We start from the raw sequence: 24877 nt of genomic DNA on the forward strand, positions 1-24877 counted from the left end.
CCAGATAGGGGTCGCCACAGCCGAACTCCGGTCTGCTAATGATTGGTAGTTGATTTTTACGTGCCGAGTTACCAGCCCTGATGCACAACCTTCAACGAAGGTACGCCCATTCACGCATGTCTCCACACAGAAGACGCTCTATCTGAGAATCGAACTGGACAGCGTCTTTCTGTGAGGCGACAACGCTACCGCAGCACCACTCACTAATTTTCAAAATGCTTTATAAAGCAACATGTATGTAGTCCAGTATCTTGGGCTACCATTATTAGCCTTTCATCTTTTCCTGTGTCAAATCTTGGTCAGCTTGACATTGTTTCAGGAGATCTGTGTACTTGCTACTGTATTTCTGGATTTTCCATTTTTCCATTCTTATCTGATTCTTTTACTTATATTTTTTCTTTTGTTTTTTTTTTTTAGTGCATTCAGTTGCTGTCTGATTTTTATTTTGTCTATTTCTGGTTTGATTTCCATTCCCACTTGATACTGAAATGCTTCTGCTAAACTAAGCAAAGATGTCATCTTAGACTTCTTTTCTTCATGTTTCAAAACTTTGTCTATGTTTAGGTCTGATAATGTCAGATATGTCTGCAGTCCCACAACTACAGATCTACAAATGTATTCAGTTGCAAGGAAGCCTGTATCTCCTTCAGAGCGAGAATATATAATTATGGTATAAAATTATTTGATAAGCAGGAACAAAATTGTGTTTTCATGTCCAGTTGATCCAGAACATTTTGAAGCCAATCTGATACCCCAAAACTGTAAGTAAGAGCAGGAAAAATCAAACTGATTCATAGCTTGGGCTTTATTCCTATATGTTAGGGCAGTTTTCAACATTAGTTTTAGTCTTCTGAAATATTTGTTAGAGTCTTATTCTTATTTGTTCATGTTTTATTGCCAGTTCTTAAATTTTTCCTAAAAACTTATACACACCCTCCTGCTAAAGTTCCTTTGTCATATCCCTGTCCTTGGTTGATATGTTCACGATGACTGCAGCTTTCCTTTTTTTAAATGTTGCTGTTGTACATTCATCAAGACCAATTGGTATTCTTATATCATCTAAAAAAGTTTTAACCATATGGACAGCACAGTGCCACACTGGATAGCTTTGTTGTCTCACAGCAAGAGGTTCTTTGGTTTGATTCTCGGCTGGAGTGCCTTCTGTGTGGAGTGTGCATGTCCTCACTGTGTTTATGTTGGTTTCTCGTGGTGCTGTTTTTTCCTCCCACATTCCAAAGACATGCAGTAGGAGGATTGGACACTCTAAAATGGCCATAGGTGTGAGAGTGCATGTGTGTGTGGTATGGAAGAACAGACACAGCAGGCCTTGTACCCAGCAGTGTGAACCTGGGCTGTAAATGATTGTCACTATTGAAGTGACACCTTAACCCCATGTATAAAAATGGGAAAAGGACTGATGTGGATGGATGGATGGAATTGTGCTTTCAACTCCTCATGTGATGACCTATACAAGTCATGCACAAAAAGTTGATGAGAATTCTTTTATTGATGATTTCTGTGAGCAAATTATAACCAAGACAAAGCAGCAGCAGTGACAAAGAATCACCTTGGAATATCCCCCTTTTCATTTTTATCCCTGTCTAATAGTTTGGCCTTTGTCATGGCTCAACTGCAAAGTAGTTTGCCACTGCTTCATGATCACTGTAATATAGTTGATCAATGTAGTGTGTATCTTGTACATCTGTAAGCACTTATTTAATCCATAAACAGGACAGCATGTTCAAAAAGGTGATAACTTGTTAAGTGCAAAGCTTCCACCTAGGCATTATGACAACCACACCAGTTAGAAGACTGGGGAGATATTAGTGTGGAGTAGCTAAATGTACAGCTGCACATGTACAGAAAATTAGTGAAGAGAAACATTGTAGAGATTGTGTAAATTGTTTTCCTGTTCACTGCTGATTGCAGCCTGAGCAGGTAGTACACTCTGTAGTCAAAGAGGAGTAAAGGTTTAAGATGCACCCAGTATAGCTACTCTTACTTATCACTTTTACGTAACTTCTCCGGGAAATTATCTTGATGTTTTCCACAGTGAGTAGGTTAGTATTATCCAATGGTAGAATTTTCCAAAGTGATTTTTGATCACGATGGAAGATTGTGAAACAGACATTCTTCAAAGGGTATGGTCATAAAATTGTTCACAAAAGCTGCTTGATATTTAATAGACTTTGGTGAGATCACTGCTAGAATCTCCGAGCTAAATTGACAGACAGGCATACCAGGATACAATACTTCTCCAACTTAACATGTATGAAAAAATCTTTTCTTGATTGGAACTACATTGGTACCCAAATTATAACTTTCTTTTTGATGCGAGGAGCATAATCCCCACACTGCATAGGTGGCTGTACTTCCTGAATTGCCACTGTTTATAATCAGATGTGGGGTCATTGCACCCCTGGCATAGGGAAAGATCTCCCTACAGTAACCATCTTTTAAGTTGCACCATAGTGACAAACTGTACAGTGAATGAGAATTAGTTGACAAAAGTGCCAGAAATGTATCCTTTATTCTGCACACACCTAGACACAGTAGGACTTTGGCAGCTCCAAAATGTATAATTCATGCTCAGTAATATTTACCAGTTTGACTAAAATCAGAGGTTGATGGGTTTTTTTGGGGGATGGGGTGGGGAAAGAGGGTACGACAGCTTTTCTACAGCTGATTTGGTCTTGCGACCATGCATCTCGAGTTCCTCAGTGTTACTGAATCATCTGACTTTTTAATAGTGAGAGAATGGGACCAACATGTATACTAGTGGGGATTGGCCTACTAATGGTATCACTTTTTATTTTTGTAAAGTGACATTGATGCTTTATGCAGCTTCTGAAGGCTGAGGGCTAGAGAAGAACATAAAAAGCAGATCATCAGCTGTTCTTTATGGGGGGTGGGTACTATCTACCTTTTCATGAAGGTTGAGGGGTTCAGTGATGGGCTATGGTAAGTGTTTGTAATCTTCCTCTACATTTTGACAGTTGAATTAATTATTTATTTATACATAGAATTTGTTAACTGGGCTAGAGCACTGATCTCATTGGACCTATTTCAGTCTCGACCCAGAATGTGAACACACGCCAAGTGGAAAAACTAAAAATAATTTATACAATAAAGAATGAATTTCATGATGTTCTTCATTCCACATTGCTGCAGTCCTAACTATTGGGTAGTCCGCTGTCCAGTCGGCCCGAATACCAGAGTATATGGCTGACGTCGGTCAGGGCGCATTAGACTGACGTCAGTACGTCAGGGTACTAATGCGCATGACCGACGTCATATCCCCAGTCTTTTTTGCCGCATGGTCCGATGCAGAAGCAGTTTTGCGAGTGCAGGTTGGCGTTCTGAAATTTTCTGAAGTCGGAGTTTCAGACCGAATCAGAGTTGGCTAAGTACCCCGTTGGGGAACATTTTGGTTTTTTCTTGCCTCAGTATTTAACCGGATGTCAGAAAAAGTGAATAACTGTATTTCTTGTGGGAAACAGATACCTCATAGGGATTACCATACCTTGTGTATACCTTGTTTAGGGCCTGAGCACGACGTTGTTGGATGCCGCTCTTGTGCTAGGTTTAACAAACGCACTATTAAGAGAAGGTTAGACTGTGCCAGGTTAGTGTTTGGGAAGCGTTGCAATTATAAAATGCCCCCGGATGCTCCGACGCCCGCTTCGTCCAAAAAGCGCAAGGACAAAACAGCGAAGCCTAGGGTTGATGAACCGGCAGTCCCAGACGTCGGTTCTTTAGAAGGCTCAGTGGAGCCAGAGGTTTTGCCAGGAGTTTCTTTGGAGTCTCAGGCAGAGACTTTACTGTTACAGGATGTGCCTTCTCAGGAGGTAGGCCAGGCTGAGGGGCTTCTCAGGTAACTGTTCTTCCCTCTCTTCCCAAGGTAGTTAGAGCCTCTCCTTCTGTTTCCAAAACTTCTTTGAGAGGTAGGCCAAGTTTAGCTTCAGTGGGGGCTTCTCCTAGCACTTCAGGTTCTGTGCCTAAGAAACATATGCTTAAAATGGCAGAAGATTTGATTACTATGATTAGAGGTTCTATGCCCCTCCTGATAAGAGGCCTAGGGTGGAACCTGAGTTTGATAGTTTTGAACAGTGTTCAGAGGCTTCTGAGTCTTCTGCGGAAGATTTGCAGGAGTATCCTCCTTATTCTGATTCTGATGTGGATGATTCCACTCCTACAGCTTCTCCTCCTGAGGATTTCTCATTTTCAGAGACTCTGCATTCCATGAGGGAGCACTTTAAATGGGAAGGCCAGGATTACTCTGACTCCAGGAAAAGGCTTAGGGAATTCTTGTTTTACCCCAGCATAGGCCCTTAGCTATACCTCCTGTGTTGAATGTGGTGGAAGATGTTTTTGCAGAGGCTTCCTGAACCCTGATTCTTTGCCTCCTGCTCCTGTTAAACCTGATAGGTACTATAGGGTGCCTGAAGCTCATAAGTATCTTTTAAGAGTCCTAGGGCAGACCCGAAACTGTTTCTCAGGGACCTAAAGGTGTTAAGGCCTCTGTGGTTAAAACCCTGTTCCCACTGATAAAGAGGCAAGGGCTTTGGATAGATGGGGAAAGAAAGTGTATACTTCTTCCACTTTAGCCATGAGGCGTTGAATTGTCAGTTTCACATGCTAAAATATCAAAATTATCTCCTTTCACAACTGAAATCTAAGGTGGATGCTTTGGCGGAAGGTATTGAGTGTAAAGAGTTGCTGGATTTAGTTCATGTGTCTGAACAAGTGGGTAAGCATTCTTTGCAATGTGGTTTTGATGCTGTACAGGCCTCCTCGAGGGTGGCTGCCACTAGTTCTGTTCTTCGCAGGCATGCCTGGTTGAGGGATCAGAATTTAGCTGAGCATGTTAAGTCAAGGATTTTGGATGCTCCTTTACAGTCTGATGTGTTGTTTGGTTCGCCTGTGGAAGCAGTTTTAAAGAAAATGGAGGACAAAGCTAAGTCTATGCAAACTGTTAAAGATTTTTGCAGGTGCAGCCACCAAGTTTAGTAGAAATTGGCCTACTAAGGGATGGACATATCCTGCTTATGATTCCCAGTCTAGGGGTAGGTCTAGACGTGGTAGGGGCAGAGCTCAAGGTTCTTTTAGGCCTAGAACAGTGAGTTCACCTGCTCAGACTTCTGGTGAGGGCAGGGGTCAGTCCTTTCGTAAACAGACCCAATGACCTGCCTTTTCAGCTGCCAGTAGATTCTCGTCTGGCAGCTCCTTTGGGAGGAAGACTGTCTCTTTTCAAAGAAAATTGGGATTTAATTACTCAAGACGGATGGGTGTTGGATATCATTCACCACGGTTACAGGTTTTATTTCCATACATTGCCCCCTTTCAAAGGCATGCCCGACGTTCCTCCTCCACAAAGGAAAGAGGCTCACAAGCAAATTTCTCTGTTACTCCAAATAGGGGCCATTCAGCCAGTCCCTGTATTAGAAAGGGGCCTAGGATTTTATTCTCGCCTGTTCCTAGTACCAAAGTAGGGGAACACGTGGAGACCAATTTTGGATTTATCTATCCTCAACACTTATCTGGACATTCCCAAGTTCAAGATGTTGACGTTACAACAGCTTTTACCTCTGCTGGGCAAAGATCACTGGATGGTAACTTTAGATCTCAAGGAAGCTTACCTTCATGTGCCTATAAGACTAAGTTGCAGGAAGTATCTGCGTTTTCGAGCTGGAAATTCTCATTATCAGTTCTCTGCATTGCCCTTTGGCTTATCTACTGCCCAGAGTATTCACAAAGGTTCTGGCTCCAGTGATAGCTTACTTCAGGCTAAATGGAATTCAAATCTATCCTTACTTGGACGACTGCCTGATTCTGGCTCAAGAAAAGGAAGACCTTCTACAGCATCTGGAATATGTTATAGCAGTGCTAAGATGCCTAGGGTATTCTGTGAACGAAATAAAGTCCAGTCTAGTACCCTCTCAAGACATGTGCTTTCTGGGTGTGAGACTGAATACAGCAGCCCAGATGGCCTTTTAACCCCGGACAAACAAAAGAGTCTATCCCTTTACTTTCATCAACTATCTCATCAGTCCGTGCTGACTGCAAGGACAGTCCTTCAAGCATTAGGGTTCATGGCATCTTGTATTCTGGTGCTTCCCAATGCCAAACTGCATATGAGGAAGCTGCAATGGTATCTCAAAAATGTATGGACACAGCACTGCCAGGATTTGGACACTGTCATTCAAATAATACCTTGCCTTCAAAAAGAATTTTTGTGGTGGGCTCAGGAATGTCACCTAAACAAGGGACTCTCTGTGACCCGGCCAGAGGCGAGTCAGATTTTAACGACAGATGCCTCGGACATTGCTTGGGGAGCTCATCTAAATGGAAAGTGGATACAAGACAAGTGGCCTGCCAGACTACAGCATCTACATATCAACATGAAGGAGATGTTAGCAGTTTGCATTAATGGCTTTCAAGGAGTTCCTTCTTCCAGGGCAGGTGTTGATTCTAACAGACAACACAACTGTCATGTGGTACATCAACAAACAAGGGGGAACACATTCTTATCCTCTATGCAGGCAAGCAATGATTTTATGGGAGACTGCGCTCAGCTTGCAACTAACTCTTCAGGCAAGGTTTCTGCCGGGAGCACAGAACTCCTTAGCAGATGTGTTAAGCAGACAAATCATGGATCCCCACGAGTGGAAACTGGATCTTCATGTATTTCAGAAATTGACAGTGTCATGGGGAACTCCAGACATAGATCTGTTCGCTTCTCCACTAAACCACCAGCTGCCAAAGTTTTGCACAAAGGGGTTTCATCACACAGCTTGGAAAGTGGATGCTCTTTCTTTCAGTTGGAAAAATCTTCATGTGTATGTCTTTCCACCTCTGCCTCTTCTTCCAAAGGTGCTCTTAAAGGTCAGACAAGACAAGCCAAGGATGATTTTAATAGCTCCAGATTGGCCTCGGCAACACTGGTACCCACTACTAAGGAGTCTGGTAAGGAAGCCTCCATGGCCTTTGCCTTTGATTCCACATCTGTTATCTCAGAAGGACGGTCATCTGCTCAATGTCAAGCTTCACTCTCTTCATCTAACAGCCTGGCATATTCTGTGTTGAAACACAGCAGGTCTCAACTTCCTCAGCAGGTTTTAAATGTGATTATGGAAGCTAGAAGACCTAGTACAAGGAAAGTGTACGCAGAAAAATGGAAGAGGTTTTTATTTTGGAGTACAGCAAAGAATTTGGAGATTTCTGAGCCTAATTTGAATGTGGCTCTTCAATATCTTACTGAGTTATTGGACAAAGGTTTGTCCTTCTCTTCCATTAAGATTCATGCTGCAGCAATTTCAGCTCACTATGATTGTGACCCACCTTTGTTTTCGCATCCTTTGTTCAAGCAGTTTCTTAGAGGGCAAAGAATATAAGACCCCCGTAGAGCTCCTACTCCTGCTTGGGATCTCAATTTTGTGTTGGAAAACTTACTCTACAACCTTTTGAGCCTGCGGCTACTGCTGAATTGAAATACTTGTCATGGAAGACTGCTTTTCTGTTGGCTATTACTTCTGCAAGAAGGGTGTCTGAGTTGCAGGCCCTTATGGCAGTAGAGCCCTTTTGATTTTCCATAAGGATAGGGTATCATTACGCACTAATCCTTCCTTTATGCCTAAGGTGGTTTCTAGTGTGGCTTTAAACCAAACTATTCATTTGCCTACTTTTATGCAGACCCCAAAATAAAGGGGAAAAGATTTTGCACACTTTAGATGTACACAGGCAATTGCGCTATTATTTAAGCAGGACTAAGGATTTTAGGCAGTCTCAGCAGTTGTTTGTTTCTTTTGCTTTGAGTTCGCAGGGCAAGCCTGTGTCAAAACAAACTATTTCTAGGTGGATTGGGTTTTGCATTGCTTTTGTTATTCCCATCATGGCAAGGAGATTCCAGCTGGGATTAGGCCTCATTCCACTAGGGCTACTGCCACTTCAACAGCATTTCTAAGGGGTGGCAACTAAGGATATTTTGGAGGCAGCTACTTGGAGTTCAGTGCATACTTTCTCTAAGCATTATCACCTTCCTCTCTACTCTAAGTCTAGGGCTGGTTTTGCCACAGCTATTTTGCAAGGCATGTTGTCAGCTCCTGCTTCTTTATGATTTGCCAGCCTCCCTTACCTCTGCTTTGGGATTCTACCCAATAGTTAGGACTGCAGCAATGTGGAATGAAGAACATAGTACAGTTTTGTACCTACCATAAATGTAGATGTTCGAGGATCCACATTGCTGCAGTCCAATTTACCCTCCCTCCTTCCCTCTGTGTTTAGGGGTGGTTGTGTAGGTGAGGTTATATGCTGATATTTTGTATATATTTTTGTATATATTGTACATATTTTTGGTGCAGGTATATTGGGCCTTGTCTTTTTAGGGTCTTCTGACATCTGGGGCAAGAAAAGACTGAGGATATGACGTCGGTCATGCGCATTTGTACCCTGACGTACTGACGTCAGTCTAATGCGCCCTGACCGACGTCAGCCATATACTCTGGTATTCGGGCCGACTGGACAGCGGACTACCCAATAGTTAGGACTGCAGCAATGTGGATCCTCGAACATCTACATTTATGGTAGGTACAAAACTGTACTTTTTAACTTTTATTCTGTCTTGGTTAATGCATACAGTACCAGTGCAGGCCATCTTGAGGAAGGGCCCCCACCTACAATGTAGTACAGTGGCATTGTTTCATCCTGCCTGTCTTCATTTAACAGTAGTATGCATGGTGATTAAAGGAGTATAATAATGGAAGGGATCAGTGGCAGGGGGTCTACACGCCTGAGTTCATCAGGAGATGGGAAATCAAAAGAAGAACTATGCATCAGTAGGTGACAAGTTTAATGTATGTAAAAGTAATCTTGGTACCACTTTTGAATACAGGGCAAGCCGAAGTACTGAAGCAGCAGTTATGGTGTAGCATTCAAAGTCTGACAGCTGGCGAACTAATGCGTGAATAAACATATGAACTTCATCCGGTGTAGTAGAAAACAGGCTGAAGTGAAGGAGCAGTTTTTAAAATGAAACCGCATGTGTGCAGCTACAGAAGTAAACAGCCATTGTGAGGACACTGAGAAAAGGCCATGGCTGTGGAAAAGGAATCCAGCTTCATAACTGGAACACTCCCCACACTTCTGGATAGGATACTAGAAAGTGTAGTTTATGACCATTAGTTTCCATGGTATAATAGTCTAGACAATTGCAAATTTTATAATAATCCTTATGGGCAACAATGTACTGTTTTTATTTATTTTGCGGATATAACCATAAGATAGTCGGACCTTCTAGTTAGATGCTTTGTAAACATATTGGTATAATTGACTTCATATCAACTATACCTTTGGGCACTGTGATTACAGCACAACTGAAACATCAGATGCATTGCCTTTTTTTATCATTTTTCTCTGTTTTACAGACTAACATTATATCTTAATTCCTCCTTTTTTTAGGATTTGGATTTTTCTTTGACACTGCGATATTGTTGCAACTAACAGAATGGGCCATCGTACAATGTTACTTGCCATTGATGGTGAATTGGGCAAAGATGACGTGGAGGCCCTTAAGTTTATGTGCAGGGATCTTCTTCCGCTCAAAAGGCTCAGTAAGGTTTCTTCAGGCATTGAACTGTTTGAACTGCTGGAGAAAGAGGATGTTCTAAATAAAGATGATGTGTTTATTGTTGCTGAACTTCTGTATAGAATCCAGCAAATTGCATTACTTAAGAAGATCCCTATATCCAGAGAAGAGGTTGTGAGACATTTACCACAGAAGGGGAGGGTGTCACATTATCGGTAAGTTTTGTACAGCTGTGTAATACACTAGCATACTTCTTGCTGCTGCCTACACAAAACAAAATCTGACTGAGGTCTAGGCCTGGAGCAGGCAGCATAGGAAATGCATGATAATGTCAAGCAGTATTCATTGCTGGCTGAAAGTAAGCTACTTTTAAGCTTGGTTTTGAAAAATGTTGTTCAAGTAATATGTAATAAACGTGTTTCATGCAAATTAAATCCTGAAGTAATTGTGTTCTACCTTAGGTCAGTTGTTTCTGAAATTGCATTGTTTATAAGTCTGTATTATCTATAGTATGCAATACTTTACTAAAAATGAGCAATAATTTTCTTAAGATTTTTGCATTCAAATGTATTATATAATCGTTGTCCTTGTCTTTAGAGATAATGTGCACCTTTTATTTTTGTGTTTTGGAGCAGGGGTACTGTGGACAAGGATATTTGTGTATGATTGTAGCAATGGTGAGATGTAGTAGCAGAGCCGGATCCAGCACTACGCGACCATGGCTGAGAGGAGGGCCATTGGCTGGGTGATTTATTTTTTAATTAAAAAAAAAAACAAAAACTTTTTTTAATGGCTTTCTTCTTTAAGAACATCCTTTGCGTCCAGTACGCACAGACACAACAGGTGCATGTGACTTGTTCATAGGTTCATAGGTAAGTACTAGGCTATTGGCCTTAAGGCCTATATAAGCCTAGCCAAAAAATGTACCCTGGCTTTTGCCACCCAAGAAAATTATTTTCCTGTGCCCCTGTCGATCTGAGCCACAGAAGTGATCCCTGGGGTGAATTTCCCATTTCCCATCCAATCATAAAGGTTTTTCTTGAAGAGTGCTAATGAGGAGCTCTGTTTGACATAAGTAGTCTGTTCCAGGGTATGGGAAGTCTCTGGGACAGGAATCTATCCCTCCAGCATGTTCTGTTTATTGTGGTGACAAGGTTTAGGTCCCTAGAGCGTGTAGCTCAGAGGGATTGGGATTTCTTTAAGTGGAGCATGTCCAACAGCTCTGGGTTTGACATAGCTTTGTATGTTAGGCAGAGATCGCCCCTGAGTAGGCGATATGCGATGGAGTAAAGCTGTAGTTTTTTGAGAAAGTCTGTGTAGGGCATCTGTTTGAGGCCAGTAATCCTCTTTGTGAGGTATTTCTGTGGTCTTTCCAGTTGTTGTAGATGTCTTGTGTGGTACATACCAAAAGGGGCGTTGTACTCTTGTAATGGGTCTAATGAGGGATGAGTAGAGGGGAACAATTACCTCTTTTTTTTCTGGATGAGAATCCTTTTGTGATGAGATGAGCCACGTAGAAGGATTTCCTGACCACTGTGGCGATATGATTATCAAAGGAGAGACTACTGTCCACCTGTGTCCCAAGGTTTCTTATCACATTTTCGGCATTAAGTAGACTACCAGCTATGTGGTAGTTCATGGGTACAGAGTTTTTACCAAAGGGGATGACAATACACCTTTTGGCATTGGGCATCATGCTCTGGCTTTGACACCAGGTATCTGTGTCAGTGAGGCCCTTTTGTAGTTTGTCCACATTGTTAGGTGTTTCGATTATGGCTCCTAGTTTGCAGTCATCTGCAAACTTTGTTAGCCAAAGACCTTCTGTGTTAGCCTGCACTTCAGAGAAGTAGATACCAAACAGGAGAGGACCCAGGACATAACCCTGTGGTACTCCACTTGTCACTGGTCTGAAGTCGGATTTGGAATCTGTTACTTTCACAGTGTGGGTTCTGTCCGTGAGCCAGTTGGCAACCCATCTTGTGACATAGGGATTTATACCTAGCTTAGTGAGCTTATCTATAATTCCAGAGTGGGGGATGGTGTCGAAAGCCTTGGCGAGATCTAGATAAGCTGTGTGAACCATTTTACCCTCATCTATGGCTTTGGTGACTGCTTCAAAGAAGTCAGTCAGGTTTAGGAGACATGATCTGCCTTTTACAAATCCGAACTGGGTAGGGTCCAGAGTTTGGAGATTACCAATGTCTTTGTTTATGAGTTCCATGATGATATGTTCCATGGCCTTGCAGACCAGGCTCGTCAGGCTAATGGGGCAGTAGTTCCCGGGGTCCGTCGTGGCTCCCCCTTTGTGGAGTGGGATAACCGTCACGGTGCGCCATTCAGTGGGTACAAAGCCTGAGGTGAGGCTATGATTGAACATGGTACTTAGGTAGGGTGCCAGTTCATTCTGTAGTTCGTGTAGAACGCAGCCTGGGATATCATCAGGTCCCATGGATGCTGTGTTCTTGGCTTTGGAGAGTGTGTTTTTTACCTGTGCAGCCGTGATTATAGGAACTTTGCATTCTTCCAGTATAGAGATGGGCCCTCTAGGGGGTGAGAGTGGGGTAAAGTTAGCACTGAACCTATCTGCTAGGATGTTGGCAGTATCAGTTGGCTCTGTATAATTAGTGCCATTGTGCTGTAACTCAGAGCAGATCTGAGTGTTCCCTTTGAGATTCTTGACATAGCTATAGAATGCTGTGTGGTTGTCTTTAGAGTCAGTGGCAGTTTTATTTTCGTAACTAGCTTTGGAGGATTTTATGAGGGATCTCAACTTCTTACTGAGGTTGACCAGGGAGTTCCTCCAGTCATGGGATTTTACTCTTTTTTTTGCAACAGTTTCTTTCTTCTGTTCTAGAGTTTGTTTATGGCAGAGGACCACCAGATTGGCTTCCTTTTTTTTGGAGGATAACATCTTGGTTCTGTTAGGGATAGCATGATCCATGCACTCGTGCAAGTGCTTATAAAGTACATTTGTGTAGGATTCAGCAGTCATGCCTCTACTGTCCGTCTGCATAGGTGTCATGAAGTTTGCCACTTCTGTCTTAAGAAGTTGAAGTTGGCTTTGGAGAAGTTTTTTCGATGGTTTTCCTAATTGGGGGTGGGATGTGGATGTCTAGGCTGATTAGCTTGTGGTTGGATCTGACCAACGAGGAATTGACCTCTGGTGTGGAACACTGGTTTCCCATGTTGGTAATGACCAGGTCTAGGATATTGCTGCCCGTGGTGGGGGTGTGAATAAGTTGATCCAAGGCGTTGGAATTTATGAATTCTAGAAAACGTTGAGCAAAAGAGTTGGTACATGAGTAGTTTTCCCAGTTAATGGTGGGGTAGTTGAAATCGTCCATTATTAGGGTGTTGGGTTGTACCCTAATACTTTCCAGTGTATCAAGAAATGAGGAGTGGGAATCCTGGGACATGGTGGGGGGTCTGTAGCAAGCTACAATTTGGATTGCGGTCTTGCCCAGAGTTAGTTGCACTTGGATAATCTCAGATGCATTATGCTGTGCAGCTAGCCTGGAGGTGTGGATATCCTTAATGAATATGGACACGCCTCAGCCTTTAGTGCTTCGTTCTGGGTTAGGTGGCTGAAAGGTGTGGTATGAATTGTAGCCTGGTAATGCAGGGGTGTTCTCTGGAGCTTTGAACCAAGTCTCTGTCACTGCACTGATGTCAATGCTCTCCATTTTAAGGAGTGCCTCGAGTGAGTGCATTTTGAGGTTTAGACTTCTAGCATTGAGTAGCATTACCCTCAGATTTTGCTTGCTTGTACTTGTTATGGTGGTGAATTTGTCATTTGAACCTTGCCTAAAAAAGGCGCTATAGGGGTGACAAGAACCTTAGCCAGTATCTGGAATCCTAAGGGCAACAGGTGCAGGCCATCTCTGCCAAAGCATAGTGGTTTGTCGATCATGTCGACCCAGGCAGACAAATACTGGATCCCCTTAGAATGACACCAGAAGCTTAGCCAATTGTTGAAGTCAGTCATTTTGTCCTTGTACTGTGGTATAATTCTGGGTGATGGCAGGATGCTACTCAGGGTTAGGGTCATACCTGCCTGGGATACAAGATCGGAGAGCTCCTCCATGTCTCTCTTCATGTAGTCCAGGGAGGTACGTCTCAGGTCATTCACACCAACATGGACAATGACAGTGTCATATTTGTACTTATTGTGGAGTGACCTGAGTGCATGCGTTGTGGCGGATCAAGGCACCTGACAGGCAGCTGACAGTAACTTTCTCCTTGTTTAGTCTAGTGAGTGGAACATCAGTGTGCCTGACTATAGAGTCACCTATGACTAGAGTGTTGGGTACGTTGTTATGCCTTCTGGGCTGTGGTTGAGTGGCACACTGAGTTTGTGGGCTATGTGTCTTTTGGGTTGTGTTGGGGGGTGGAGTTTGCTTGCGTTTATGCTTTGGATGTCCCTGATGCTTGGGCAGGTTTTTATTGAGAGCCTCCATGAATGTAGGTGTGTGTTTTGTGTTTCTGTGTGTGTGTTTTGGTGGTGTAGGTTTTGAGGGACTATGTGATGAGTGTGGTGTGGTGCAAGTGTTTACCTTCTCCTCTTAACTGTCTAGTCCAGTCTTGGGAGAGGAGAGCTTTGCTTCCAGTTTGGCTATATAAGTGCATCTCTCACAGGTTGTAGTGTTGGGTGGTTGGAGGAGAGGGTTATCTGTGTACATGAGGCAATTGCTTCATTGCCCCAAGATGCCCAGATTCATCAGGTAGACAGGAGAAATCACTGGGAGCTGACCCTTAGACATGCCTGGATAGGTGCTTATTTATTAAGTACTAAAAACTGCTTTTCTCTAGACAAGTGGGGAAAGTTGAGTGCTGCAGTAATTTGCAGCTTATGTAGTGCTTACAATGAGTTCTGAACAAGTGCTGAGTTCAAAGAAACAGATTTGAGTGCTGAAACTAGAAAACTGGCTAGTTATAAGAAACAAAACTAAGCTAGAAGGCTTCCCTCCAACACAAAAGGGCTTGGGGGCTCAGAAGCCTACAAACAGTCTAGACCACTTAACAGGAAAGGCAGGAAACGAGCTTAATTTTTTTTTTTTGTTGTTGTCTTTCCCAGATGCTCTCTTTGTACACAGTAGGAGTGCCTTAAATCAGAATATGATCTCACTGCACTCAGTTGAGTGAGCAAATGATTTGGGCCCAGGAGTAGTATCCAAACACAAATTTACAAGAGGGGCGGGCAGTTTCAAAGCCACTAAGATTAACACCAAAACAGAAACAGGGAGGGTGGGTGAGGAAACTAACTGAAGAACAGAGTCAAAACTTCCACTTCAGTTAATATTCATGCAACAGAAATAAATCAGTTTAAATGCTGTATTATTTGAAAAAAGTGCAGATAAAAGGTACTTAAATTCTCTTATACGTCCAGTTGAATACAGCTTGATCTTAGCCGGCCAAAGCTGAGGTTTTTAAGCAGAAAATATTTCAAACTGTACCACTTAATAGGCAGTGACAGGAAATCAAAGAATGTGGCTACCCCCACACCTGCACTTACTAACAGACAATACAAGACAAGACAGTTTTTGTTTTCTGTGTCTGTGCGACCTGTTTACGTCTTCATCTTCCAAGTGATTGGAATTTGAATGCCAGCAGATGTTTGAAATGTGGATCACGAAAAAAAAAAAAAGGGAGGTGTCTCTCAACTGTCCATATTTTTGCCTCCTATTTTTAGTCTATTAGTCATAAAATTTGTGGTTTTCTAAATCATTGAGGACAGAATTCACTAAATAATGACAGGCGGTTGAGTTTCAGACTTCATATCCGTAAGGAAATTCACGATAACACAATACCTTTTTATTCTAGCAACTTTTCAGCTTGTGAGAGCAATATTTAAAGGTTGCCCCTTTTATGGGGGCTTTGTCCCCCCCACATTATTTTTGGCTTTGTCGATATTTTGTGTGCTAAGAGGTTGAGAGGTGTGTGTGTGTGTGTGTGTGTGTGTGTGTGTGTGTGTGTGTGTGTGTGTGTGTGTGTGTGTGTAAGAGGAAGATGGGTAGCTGTGTGTGTGTAAGAGGAAGATGGGTAGCTGTGTGTGTGCGTGTGTGAAAGAGGAAGATGGGTAGCTGTGTGTGTGCGTGTGTAAGAGGAAGATGGGTAGCTGTGTGTGTGCGTGTGTGAAAGAGGAAGATGGGTAGCTGTGTGTGTGTGTGTCTGTGTGTGTAAGAGGAAGACGGGTAGTTTTGTGTGTGTGTGTGTGTGTGTGTGTGTGTGTGTGTAAGAGGGTGATAGCATACCTCTCAACTGTCCAGATGTTTGCTCCATATTTTTGGTCTGTTCTCATACAAAGGATTGACGTTACTAAATAATGGCAAACATTTGAGTTTCAGACTTCACATTCTTTAAAAAAATGCATGCTAACACAAATCCTGTTGTTCTAGCATTTTCTAAGTTTGTGAGAGCAATGTTTATAATCTGTCCCTGTTTATTTTAGGCTTTGTCCAGATTTCTTACACTGAGAGTTAAGGTGCCTGTGTGAGAGAGTGAAATGTCCTAGTTAGGATAGCAGGTGGTTAGTAATTTGCTTAGAATCAAACCATGTGTCTTAGTTACAGGAAACAAGAGCCTGAATCCTCTCTCAACTACCAAGCTGCATTTTTCAAGGAATTATGAGCGTCAAGGGAAGAGAATCATGTTAAGAGTGTTTACAATGTGCAACTGTTTTGTTTAGCAAATTGTATCAATATTGAGGTGTAGAACTTATAGTATCACAGCAGGTAGCATGCTTGCTTTTGATGCAGAGGGCTATGGGCTGTACTCCCACATCATCTAGTTGGATTGCTGATACTGTGTTGTATTTTAAGGGGGTGGGGTGTGTTGCAGTCCTGAGTATTTCCTTACTTGGATGAGATGCCTAGTAACTATAAACCTGTTTTCAGTTTGATATACATTCCCTATTGCTATATTACCAGCTTACAGTTGTTTTAATGTAACACAGGCAATTTATTCTTCAATGATAGCAGGCACTGAATTTGTAGATGAAACATTGAAATATAAAGTTGTTTGCTAGCAGCAACCTCTTCATTAGTTACAGATCTCTTTAATGTGGAATTATTCAGATGACTTTTACTTCTACAGTGATTGTGCATATTGACTGATATTGGTGGATTGTGATGACAAAAGTTTGAGTGGCCTTTCATGGTTGAAATGACCTGAATTGGGCAGCTTTGTCATTATTGGTTCATATGTTTTGTTTTATTGCTTACTGGAAAAATGTTCAAAACTATAAATTTAAAACATGCTCTAACAAGTGGTGCTGTATTATACAAGGGATATAATTTAATACAACCAGGAAGGTGAATCAAAGAACTCTTGCATGTTTGTATGGTCCTAAAATGGTGTGCAAGGGGCCTATGATTTAAAAACAGCCCAAAGGTAAACTTAATCCACCATTGACCAGATGTATTTTCTCTGAATGTGGGTTTCAGTGCTGTTTGACTGAATGTGAGTGTCAAGGGCAGAGAAGTTTTAATGCTGAGTCTGTTTTCATTTTGAGACCATATTGCTTTGTTTAGCAAATGTCTAGCAGTGTTTGTGCTATAAAATTTGAAATAAAAGTTTTAAATTAAATCCAAATATCTGTAATCATTCTAGAAGAAAAGCTGAAAACAATATGCACACAGAGTTTTGAACAGTATTTATTGTAACTGGGGAGAAATAGCCAAATAATAGGACACTGGAATGGCTTGGGAGGGGGCACTGGTTTGGATGCAGGAGGAGAGCTGATCCATTACCCTGTCTAGGGCCCCATTTGACCTTGATCCAGCTTTGTGTAGTACTGTTTTGTACATGTCCAGAAATTCCAGTAGCTGTTTCAGAAGATAGTTGACATAACCTGTAATATAAACTGCCTACAACCATCGTTTGAGATTGTGTTATGGATCTGAATTCATCCCATATGGTTCTCAAACTATGAAGTGTGAACAATCAGCTGTTTAATACACACTTACTGTTATCTCTGTGAGATGTTAGTGTTACCTAGGCCAGTCCTTTGAAATGATTAATACTGGCTTCTTGTACATGTAAAATATGTTGCTGATCAGTTAATTACCACTCTTAAAACCTTCAAGGTGTAAGTGGCATTTATACTACCCATTTTGGCATTAGTGGCTGAAATTACACCACGTGTAATGTTTCATTTGCTGGAAGTTATTTTGCTGGTGTAGAGGTGTTGGGCAATTCTCCTGTCCTCTCTATTGCTTGCTTTGCATACAGTTGTGCAGTTTTTGTGTAACAATAGCTTGAAATGCCCAGCAGTTTTAAGCTGATACTTTTTTTGTGTCTTGTATCAGTTTTTATAAAAACTTTTTTATATTTTATTTAATGTACTTATTCAGATCATATAAAAGTCATCTGCACTGGGGTATACCAAATAGAGATTTTTTTCAACGTTACAAAGTTCTGTCTTGAATTCTCATGTACAGCTGCGTAACAGTATCAGGAGTAGTATGTAACCACACACCACTGTAGATATGATGAGACTTGTAAACCCACTTTTCATACTTTAAAGATTAATACCATAGAGATTGTTGCAACCCAAAACATTTAAACAGTTATTTTGAAAAACACAGTAGAGCCAGCTCTGATCATCAGTAAACTTTCTGTATGACCGAGTAAAGGTTAAGCCATGTAACATTACCCAATAAGCCAAATTGCCTTATTGAGGTCAGTACTGTTGTCATCCTTTGAATTTGTTGTAGTCTGAGGCGTAATCCTGTGGTGCATGTGTTAATGCTGAGTATCTTTAAGCTCTAGGCTTGATACAGGAGATGTCCTTCATGGATGCATCTGCAGTCATAACAACTGGGTTGTCCTGTCGTCAGGCAGCCCTTCAGTCGGCCGGATTCCAAAGTCCGGGTCCGCCTCCGGCTGATGTCGCACTTCACCCGACGTCATCTCTGTTTGTCTTCGGGTATAAAGGCATCAGCCGACGCCATTTTCCTCAGTCTTTCTTGCAAGCAGAAGCTGTTCGCAAGTGCCGGTCGGTCGGATCCAGAGATTACTTCTACCGAATACTACTTCGAAGACTTCTAAAGCTAAGTACCCCGTTGGGGACTCTTTCTTGCCTCAGCCGATGTCAGAAAAAGTTAATAATTGTTTAACCTGTGGGAAACAAATACCTCATAAAGATTTCCACTCTTATTGTCTGCCTTGTCTAGGCCCAGCCCACGACGTAGCAGCCTGTTCGCCTGTGCTTCCTTCAACCGCTTAGGCGTCGATCGGAGTTTGCTGAACAGTTTTTCGGTTCTGATTTTGCGTACATTATGCCGCCGGATCCTCCGACTACCCAATCTGCCAAAAACGCAAAGATAAAGACCGACACTTCGGGTCCGCGGTTTCGCCGAAACCATGGTTAAGCAAATCGAGTGTCTCGGTTTCGCCGAACCGAGAAAACTGATCAAAGTACAGCTGAATCTATCTCTACAACTGAGGCCCTGCTACCACTCTTGAAACGGCCTCAGAAATTTTATCCACTACGGTGGTTGCCACTGACTTATCAGACACCATTCCCTTGGATGTCTCTACCCCAGCACGTGGTGCTGCTAGGCCTCCAGCAGCCATGTCCATTAAGGCCTTTGCCAGGGCTAAAGCAGCAAAGACTACTAAAACAGTGCCTGTTAAACCCCCTACAACCAGGCCCTCCTCTAGTTCTCAAATGCTTACTCTGGCAGAAGATTTAATTTCATTTAATTAGAGGATCTCAATCTCACCCAGACAGGGCCTCTCAGCCCCCAGAGAAGAGACCTAGGGCAGAGCCCCCTGAGCCAGTGTCCTCTGATGAGTCTGCCGATGAATCAGACATAACTGATCAGCCAGAGGCTCCTTTCTCCAATTTTGAAGATTCTGATGCTGAAGAATCCATTCCAGCTGCTTCCCCACCAGAAGAATTCTCCTTTGGGGAAACCTTACATGCCATGCGAGAGCAGTTCCAATGGCAGCAACAGGATTTTTCAGACTCCAGAAAAAGACTTAGGACGTTTCTGCACCTTCCACAGCACAGGCCCTTAGCTATACCTCCTGTTCTCTCTGTGGTGGATGATGCTTTCAATGATGTCTGCTCCGCACCAGATTCTTTACCTCCAGCCCCTGCCAAACCAGACAGATTTTACAGGGTGCCAGACACTCATCACCACCTTTACAAGGCCCCTCTTGCAGACCCCAAACTATATCCCAGGGTCCCAAGGCAGTAGCGACCATAGCAAAAACCCTATTCCTTCAGAAAGGGAAGCAAGGTCATTAGACAGATGGGGCAAAAGGTCTACACTTCAGCTACTCTCTCAGCTAGAGCTTTAAATTGTCAGTTTCACATGATACAATACCAAGAGTTTATGCTTGATCAGTTAACTAAAAGCTAACCACTGATGAATCTCTTGATAAGAAATATGTATTAGAAATGGTAAATAACATACAACAGGTTAGTAACCATTCCTTAAAATGTGGCTATGATGCACTGGAGGCTTCATTTAGATCAGCCATGACTGGCACAGTGATAAGAAGGCATGCATGGCTAAAGGAGCAAGCTCTACCGGATCATGTTAAAGCTAAGTTGCTAGATGCTCCTATGGATAAGACAAGTTTGTTTGGTACACCTGCCCAGCAGGTTATGAAGAAAATGGAAGAAAAGGCAAAATCTGTTCAAACGGTTAAAGATTTCTTGCAGGTTCAACCCCCAAGGTTTAGCAGGAACTGGCCTGCCAAAAATTGGTCCTTTCCTGACTCCACAAGACCTCAAAGGGGCAGGAATAGACGTTCCAGAGGCAGAAACCAATCCAGGGGAGGTGCCTACAGAGGACGACAGTGGCAAGTTAACAACAGAGGCAAAGACACAACCTCTGCCACTACATCAACTCAACCACAGTGACTTAACCCTAAATCCGCCTACCAGGGAACAAATAGCAGCTCCCCTAGGCGGAAAATTAACCTTATTTTCAAAGAACTGGCACTACATAACAAAAGACAAGTGGACTTTACAAACCATAGATCAAGGTTACCGGTTCCACTTCCACACTTTACCAGTCAAAAGAGGAATGCCAAATCTACCGCCAAATCAAAAAACAGAGGCTCTACAACAGATAATGCAGTTAGCAAACATGAGAGCTGTGGAAAGAGTGCCAACAGCAGAGCAAGGAAAGGGGTTCTACTCCAGACTATTCCTAGTTCCAAGAAAGGAAAAAAGTTGGAGACCAATTCTCGACCTGTCCGCCTTAAATACATACATCATTGTCCCAAAATTCAAAATGCTGACCCTACAGCAACTTCTTCCCATGCTGGGCAAGGAGTGTTGGCTGGTAACTCTAGATCTCAAGGAGGCATACCTGCACGTCCCCATTCGACCAATCTGCAGACGATACCTCAGATTTCTTGCAGGATCAGAGCACTATCAATTCTCAGCATTGCCCTTTGGCTTATCTACTGCCCAGAGTATTCACAAAATGCCTGGCATCAGTAATCGCCCATTGCAGACTACAGGAATTCAAATTTACCCATACCTAGACGACTGCCTGCTACAAGGGGACAACAAAAGCAAGCTGACAACAGATTTACAAAGGGTCATTTACTTGCTGCAAGCACTGGGATACACAGTCAATCTACAAAGTCAAGGCTGATACCATCCCAAACAAGGACATTCTTGGGCTGAATTGGACACAGTAAAACAGATGGCATTCCTAACAAAGGAAAACAAAAGAACTCCTCTTTACTTCTTGGCACTAACAAAACTGAACAAGTTAACAGCAAGAAAAGTACTGCAGGCCTTGGGCTTCATGGCATCATGCATAATCTTGGTTCCACTTGCCAGACTACATATGAGAAAACTACAGTGGTACCTAAAGAATTTATGGTCCCAACACAGACACAGCCTAGAAACAGAAATCCCACTAATTCCATGCTTAAAACAGGAGTTCCTATGGTGGGCTCAGGCATGCCAGTCAAACCCAGGGCTACCCTTTCGCAGATGTCAAGCAAGCCAGACCATCACAACAGACGCTTCAGACCTAGGATGGGGGGCCCACATGCTGGACAAATGCGTGCAAGGATTGTGGACACAGGATCAACTTCACCTGCACATCAACCTAAAAGAAATGCTGGCAGTAAAACTGGCAATCCAAAAGTTCAGACCATTTCTCAAAGAGGGCCAGTTGATGATAAGGACAGACAACACCACAGTCATGTGGTACATCAACAAACAGGGAGGCACTCATTCATACCCCCTATGCAGAATGACTTTGGAGCTGTGGACCCTGGCACTCAGCTACAACATCCACTTACAGGCAATATTTGTACCGGGAAAAGAGAATACTCTAGCAGACATATTAAGCAGAACCACATCGGATGCCCACGAATGGAAGCTGCACCCGGACATCTTCAAGACCGTCTCAAAGAAATGGGAAATGCCTCAGATAGATCTATTTGCATCACCTACCAATCACCAGCTCAAAAAATTCTGCACAAGGACATTCCACCCACTAGCATGGAAAGTGGATTCGCTCTTTCAGCTGGAAAGGCCTAACAGCATATGCATTCCCACCTCTTCCCTTGATACACAAGGTATTACTAAAATCAAGGAAGAACGCCCAAGGATAATCCTGATAGCTCCAAACTGGCCAAGACAACACTGGTACCCACTGCTGAGGAGCATGTCTCGAACAATATGTGGCCAATACCCTGATACCTTTGATGTTAACTCAGAACAACTACAGCATCATACATCCAAACCTAAAACGTTGCAACTGACTGCATGGAACATCACATAGCAGCAGCTAATCCAGAACTTTCCCAAAGAGTTAGAGACATTATTCTTGAAGCACGCAGACCTTCAACAAGAAGAAACTATGCTGGAAAATGGAAAAGGTTTGTCATTTGGAGTACTGAAAGAGGAAAAGATGTGTCACACATAGATATGCCTAACATTCTGGAGTACCTAGCCGAACTTCTTCATTCAGGCCTGTCCTACTCCTCCATCAAGATACATGCATCAGCTATTTCAGCAGAATACAGCTTTGATCCACCTGTTATTTCTCACCCTTTGCTCAGGCAGTTCCTCAGAGGAATCAAGAATGTAAAACCTCCAAGGAAACCACCATTACCAGCTTGGGACTTAAACTTTGTGCTAGAAAAATTGACACTATCACCCTTTGAACCAGCAGCAACAGCAGACCTACAACACCTGTCATGGAAAACTGCTTTCCTACTGGCAATTACTTCAGCAAGGAGGGTTTCAGAACTACAGGCCTTAATGGAAGTGCAACCCTTCCTAATCTTCCACCAAGATAGAGTGTCCATGAGGACTAATCCTACATTTATGCCTAAGGTGGTATCCAGAGTGTCTTTAAACCAGGCAATCCACCTTCCTACCTTCTTTCCCAACCCACAAAACAGAGGGAAAGAATATTGCATACCTTGGATGTACATAGACAGCTACGCTACTACTTGGACAGAACAAAAAGTAGCAGAAAGACTGACCAACTTTTTGTGGCCTATGCAACAGGAAGGGAAGGAAAAGCTATTTCCAAACAGACAATCTCCAAATGGATAGGAAATTGCATACGATTCTGTTATTCCTTCCATGGAAAACCAATTCCACAGAACATAAGACCTCATTCTACAAGGGCAACAGCCACTACCACAGCCTTCTTACGAGGAGTGGCAACCAAAGACATTATTGAGGCGGCTACTTGGACCTCCGTGCATACATTTGCCAAGCATTATAATTTGCCTCTATATTCCAGATCCCGAGCAGGGTTTGCCACTGCTGTACTGCAAGGGATCCTAAACACACCATAATCTAGTTTTATCCTCCTCCCTTGTTGGCTATGGTATTCTACCCAGTTGTTATGACTGCAGATGCATCCATGAAGGACATAGTACAGTTTTGTACCTACCATAAATGTAGATGTCCGAACTGGATAGCATCTGCAGTCACCTCCCTCCTTCCCCTCTGTGGTACTCCAAGGGTGTTTACCCTCCTAATAGCTAGCTGGTGGGGAGTCTTTATGGTGTATTTGTTTGTATATATGTGCATACATGCTTATTTTTGTGTTTACCTCTATCCTTTTGGAAACATTGGCATCTATCTAAATTTTAGCCTTCAAGAGGGCTACTGGCATCTGGGGCAAGAAACACTGAGGAAAATGGCGTCGGCTGATGCCTTTATACCCGAAGACCAACAGAGATGATGTCGGGTGAAGTGCGACATCAGCGGACCCGGACTTTGGAATCCGGCCGACTGAAGGGCTGCCTGACGACAGGACAACCCAGTTGTTATGACTGCAGATGCTATCCAGTTCGGACATCTACATTTATGGTAGGTACAAAACTGTACTTTTTGTATGCAGGTATGATTACATCAGTATTCTCAGTTTAAACATTCAAAATAGAAATAGAACCTGCCTACCTGTTGGGAACTTAGTATAAGTAACTGTGTTATAACTTGTTTAGTTTAGGGTCTGCAGTTTGTATTCTAGTCACAATTCAACAATTGTTTGATGTATGATGTAAAATATACAGTCCCTGCTCCTTTTGCCAAAGGCAAGCATGCTAAATTTTTTTTCATAAATAAGACGCATTGTTTCATCCAGCAGCTCAGATTAGATGAAACTTGCGTACAATGCCATTATTTTGCCTTTAGCTACAGGATCTGTTTTACAGTTATCAGTAGCATTGGTGTGAGAATTGTTCTGAAATCTTATAGCTATGCAAGAACAGACAGAACAGTTGTGGACACATTGAACCCTGGAAGATCCTCATTGCCTCCTTCAGTGTCCACGTCATTAGTTGATTCTCACTTGTGATGTTCTTGATTCCTTCCTTTCAAACATGCATATCAATTTCAAAACTCCTGTGTTTATCTCTGTTGAAGTTTAAACCATTTTTTTCCCTTGGTTTCTTTTGTAACTTTTAGGTTGTGGCTGAGATGGGTCCATCTTGGATCAGTCCACTATCCCAGTTAGCAAATAAACTCAGAAGTGTCATTAAAGTGCTTGCTAACATGTTGTTTTACCATCGTCATAGTCCATGCTGGTGGATCTGTGTTATCAGTCTAAGATTCCCTTTTAACAGTTCAAGGGCATAGTGATCGACACCCTTTCTTAAAATAGTAAGGTATGTCACCTATACCTTGTCTTTTAAGACACTATGCACCATTTTGTTAAAATTCATCAGTAGATGGTGAACTATTAAATACCAATAGCAGCAGCAGGCTTAAGTGCTCAATAAATTCTTTTAATTCTCTTACTATGGTACATCATGTCTAGTAGTGTTTATATTAACCATTTTGGGAGG

General features: G+C 42.5%; 1 protein-coding gene across 1 annotated transcript in view; it reads left to right on the forward strand.

Moving 5' to 3' along the window:
* Positions 1–9460: 9460 nt before the first annotated feature.
* LOC122792910 (caspase-8-like) overlaps positions 9461–24877 on the forward strand; it is a 743641-nt gene continuing 728224 nt past the window's right edge. Inside the window, exon 1 of the mRNA XM_044060467.1 lies at positions 9461–9798. Coding sequence (XP_043916402.1) covers positions 9503–9798 — 296 coding nt within the window. The 5' untranslated portion in view covers positions 9461–9502. The remainder of the gene's footprint in view (positions 9799–24877) is intronic.

Source organism: Protopterus annectens, chromosome 2.part0, assembly GCF_019279795.1.
Source record: "Protopterus annectens isolate FY-2018-M chromosome 2.part0, PAN1.0, whole genome shotgun sequence".
Classification (NCBI taxonomy): domain Eukaryota; kingdom Metazoa; phylum Chordata; order Ceratodontiformes; family Protopteridae; genus Protopterus; species Protopterus annectens.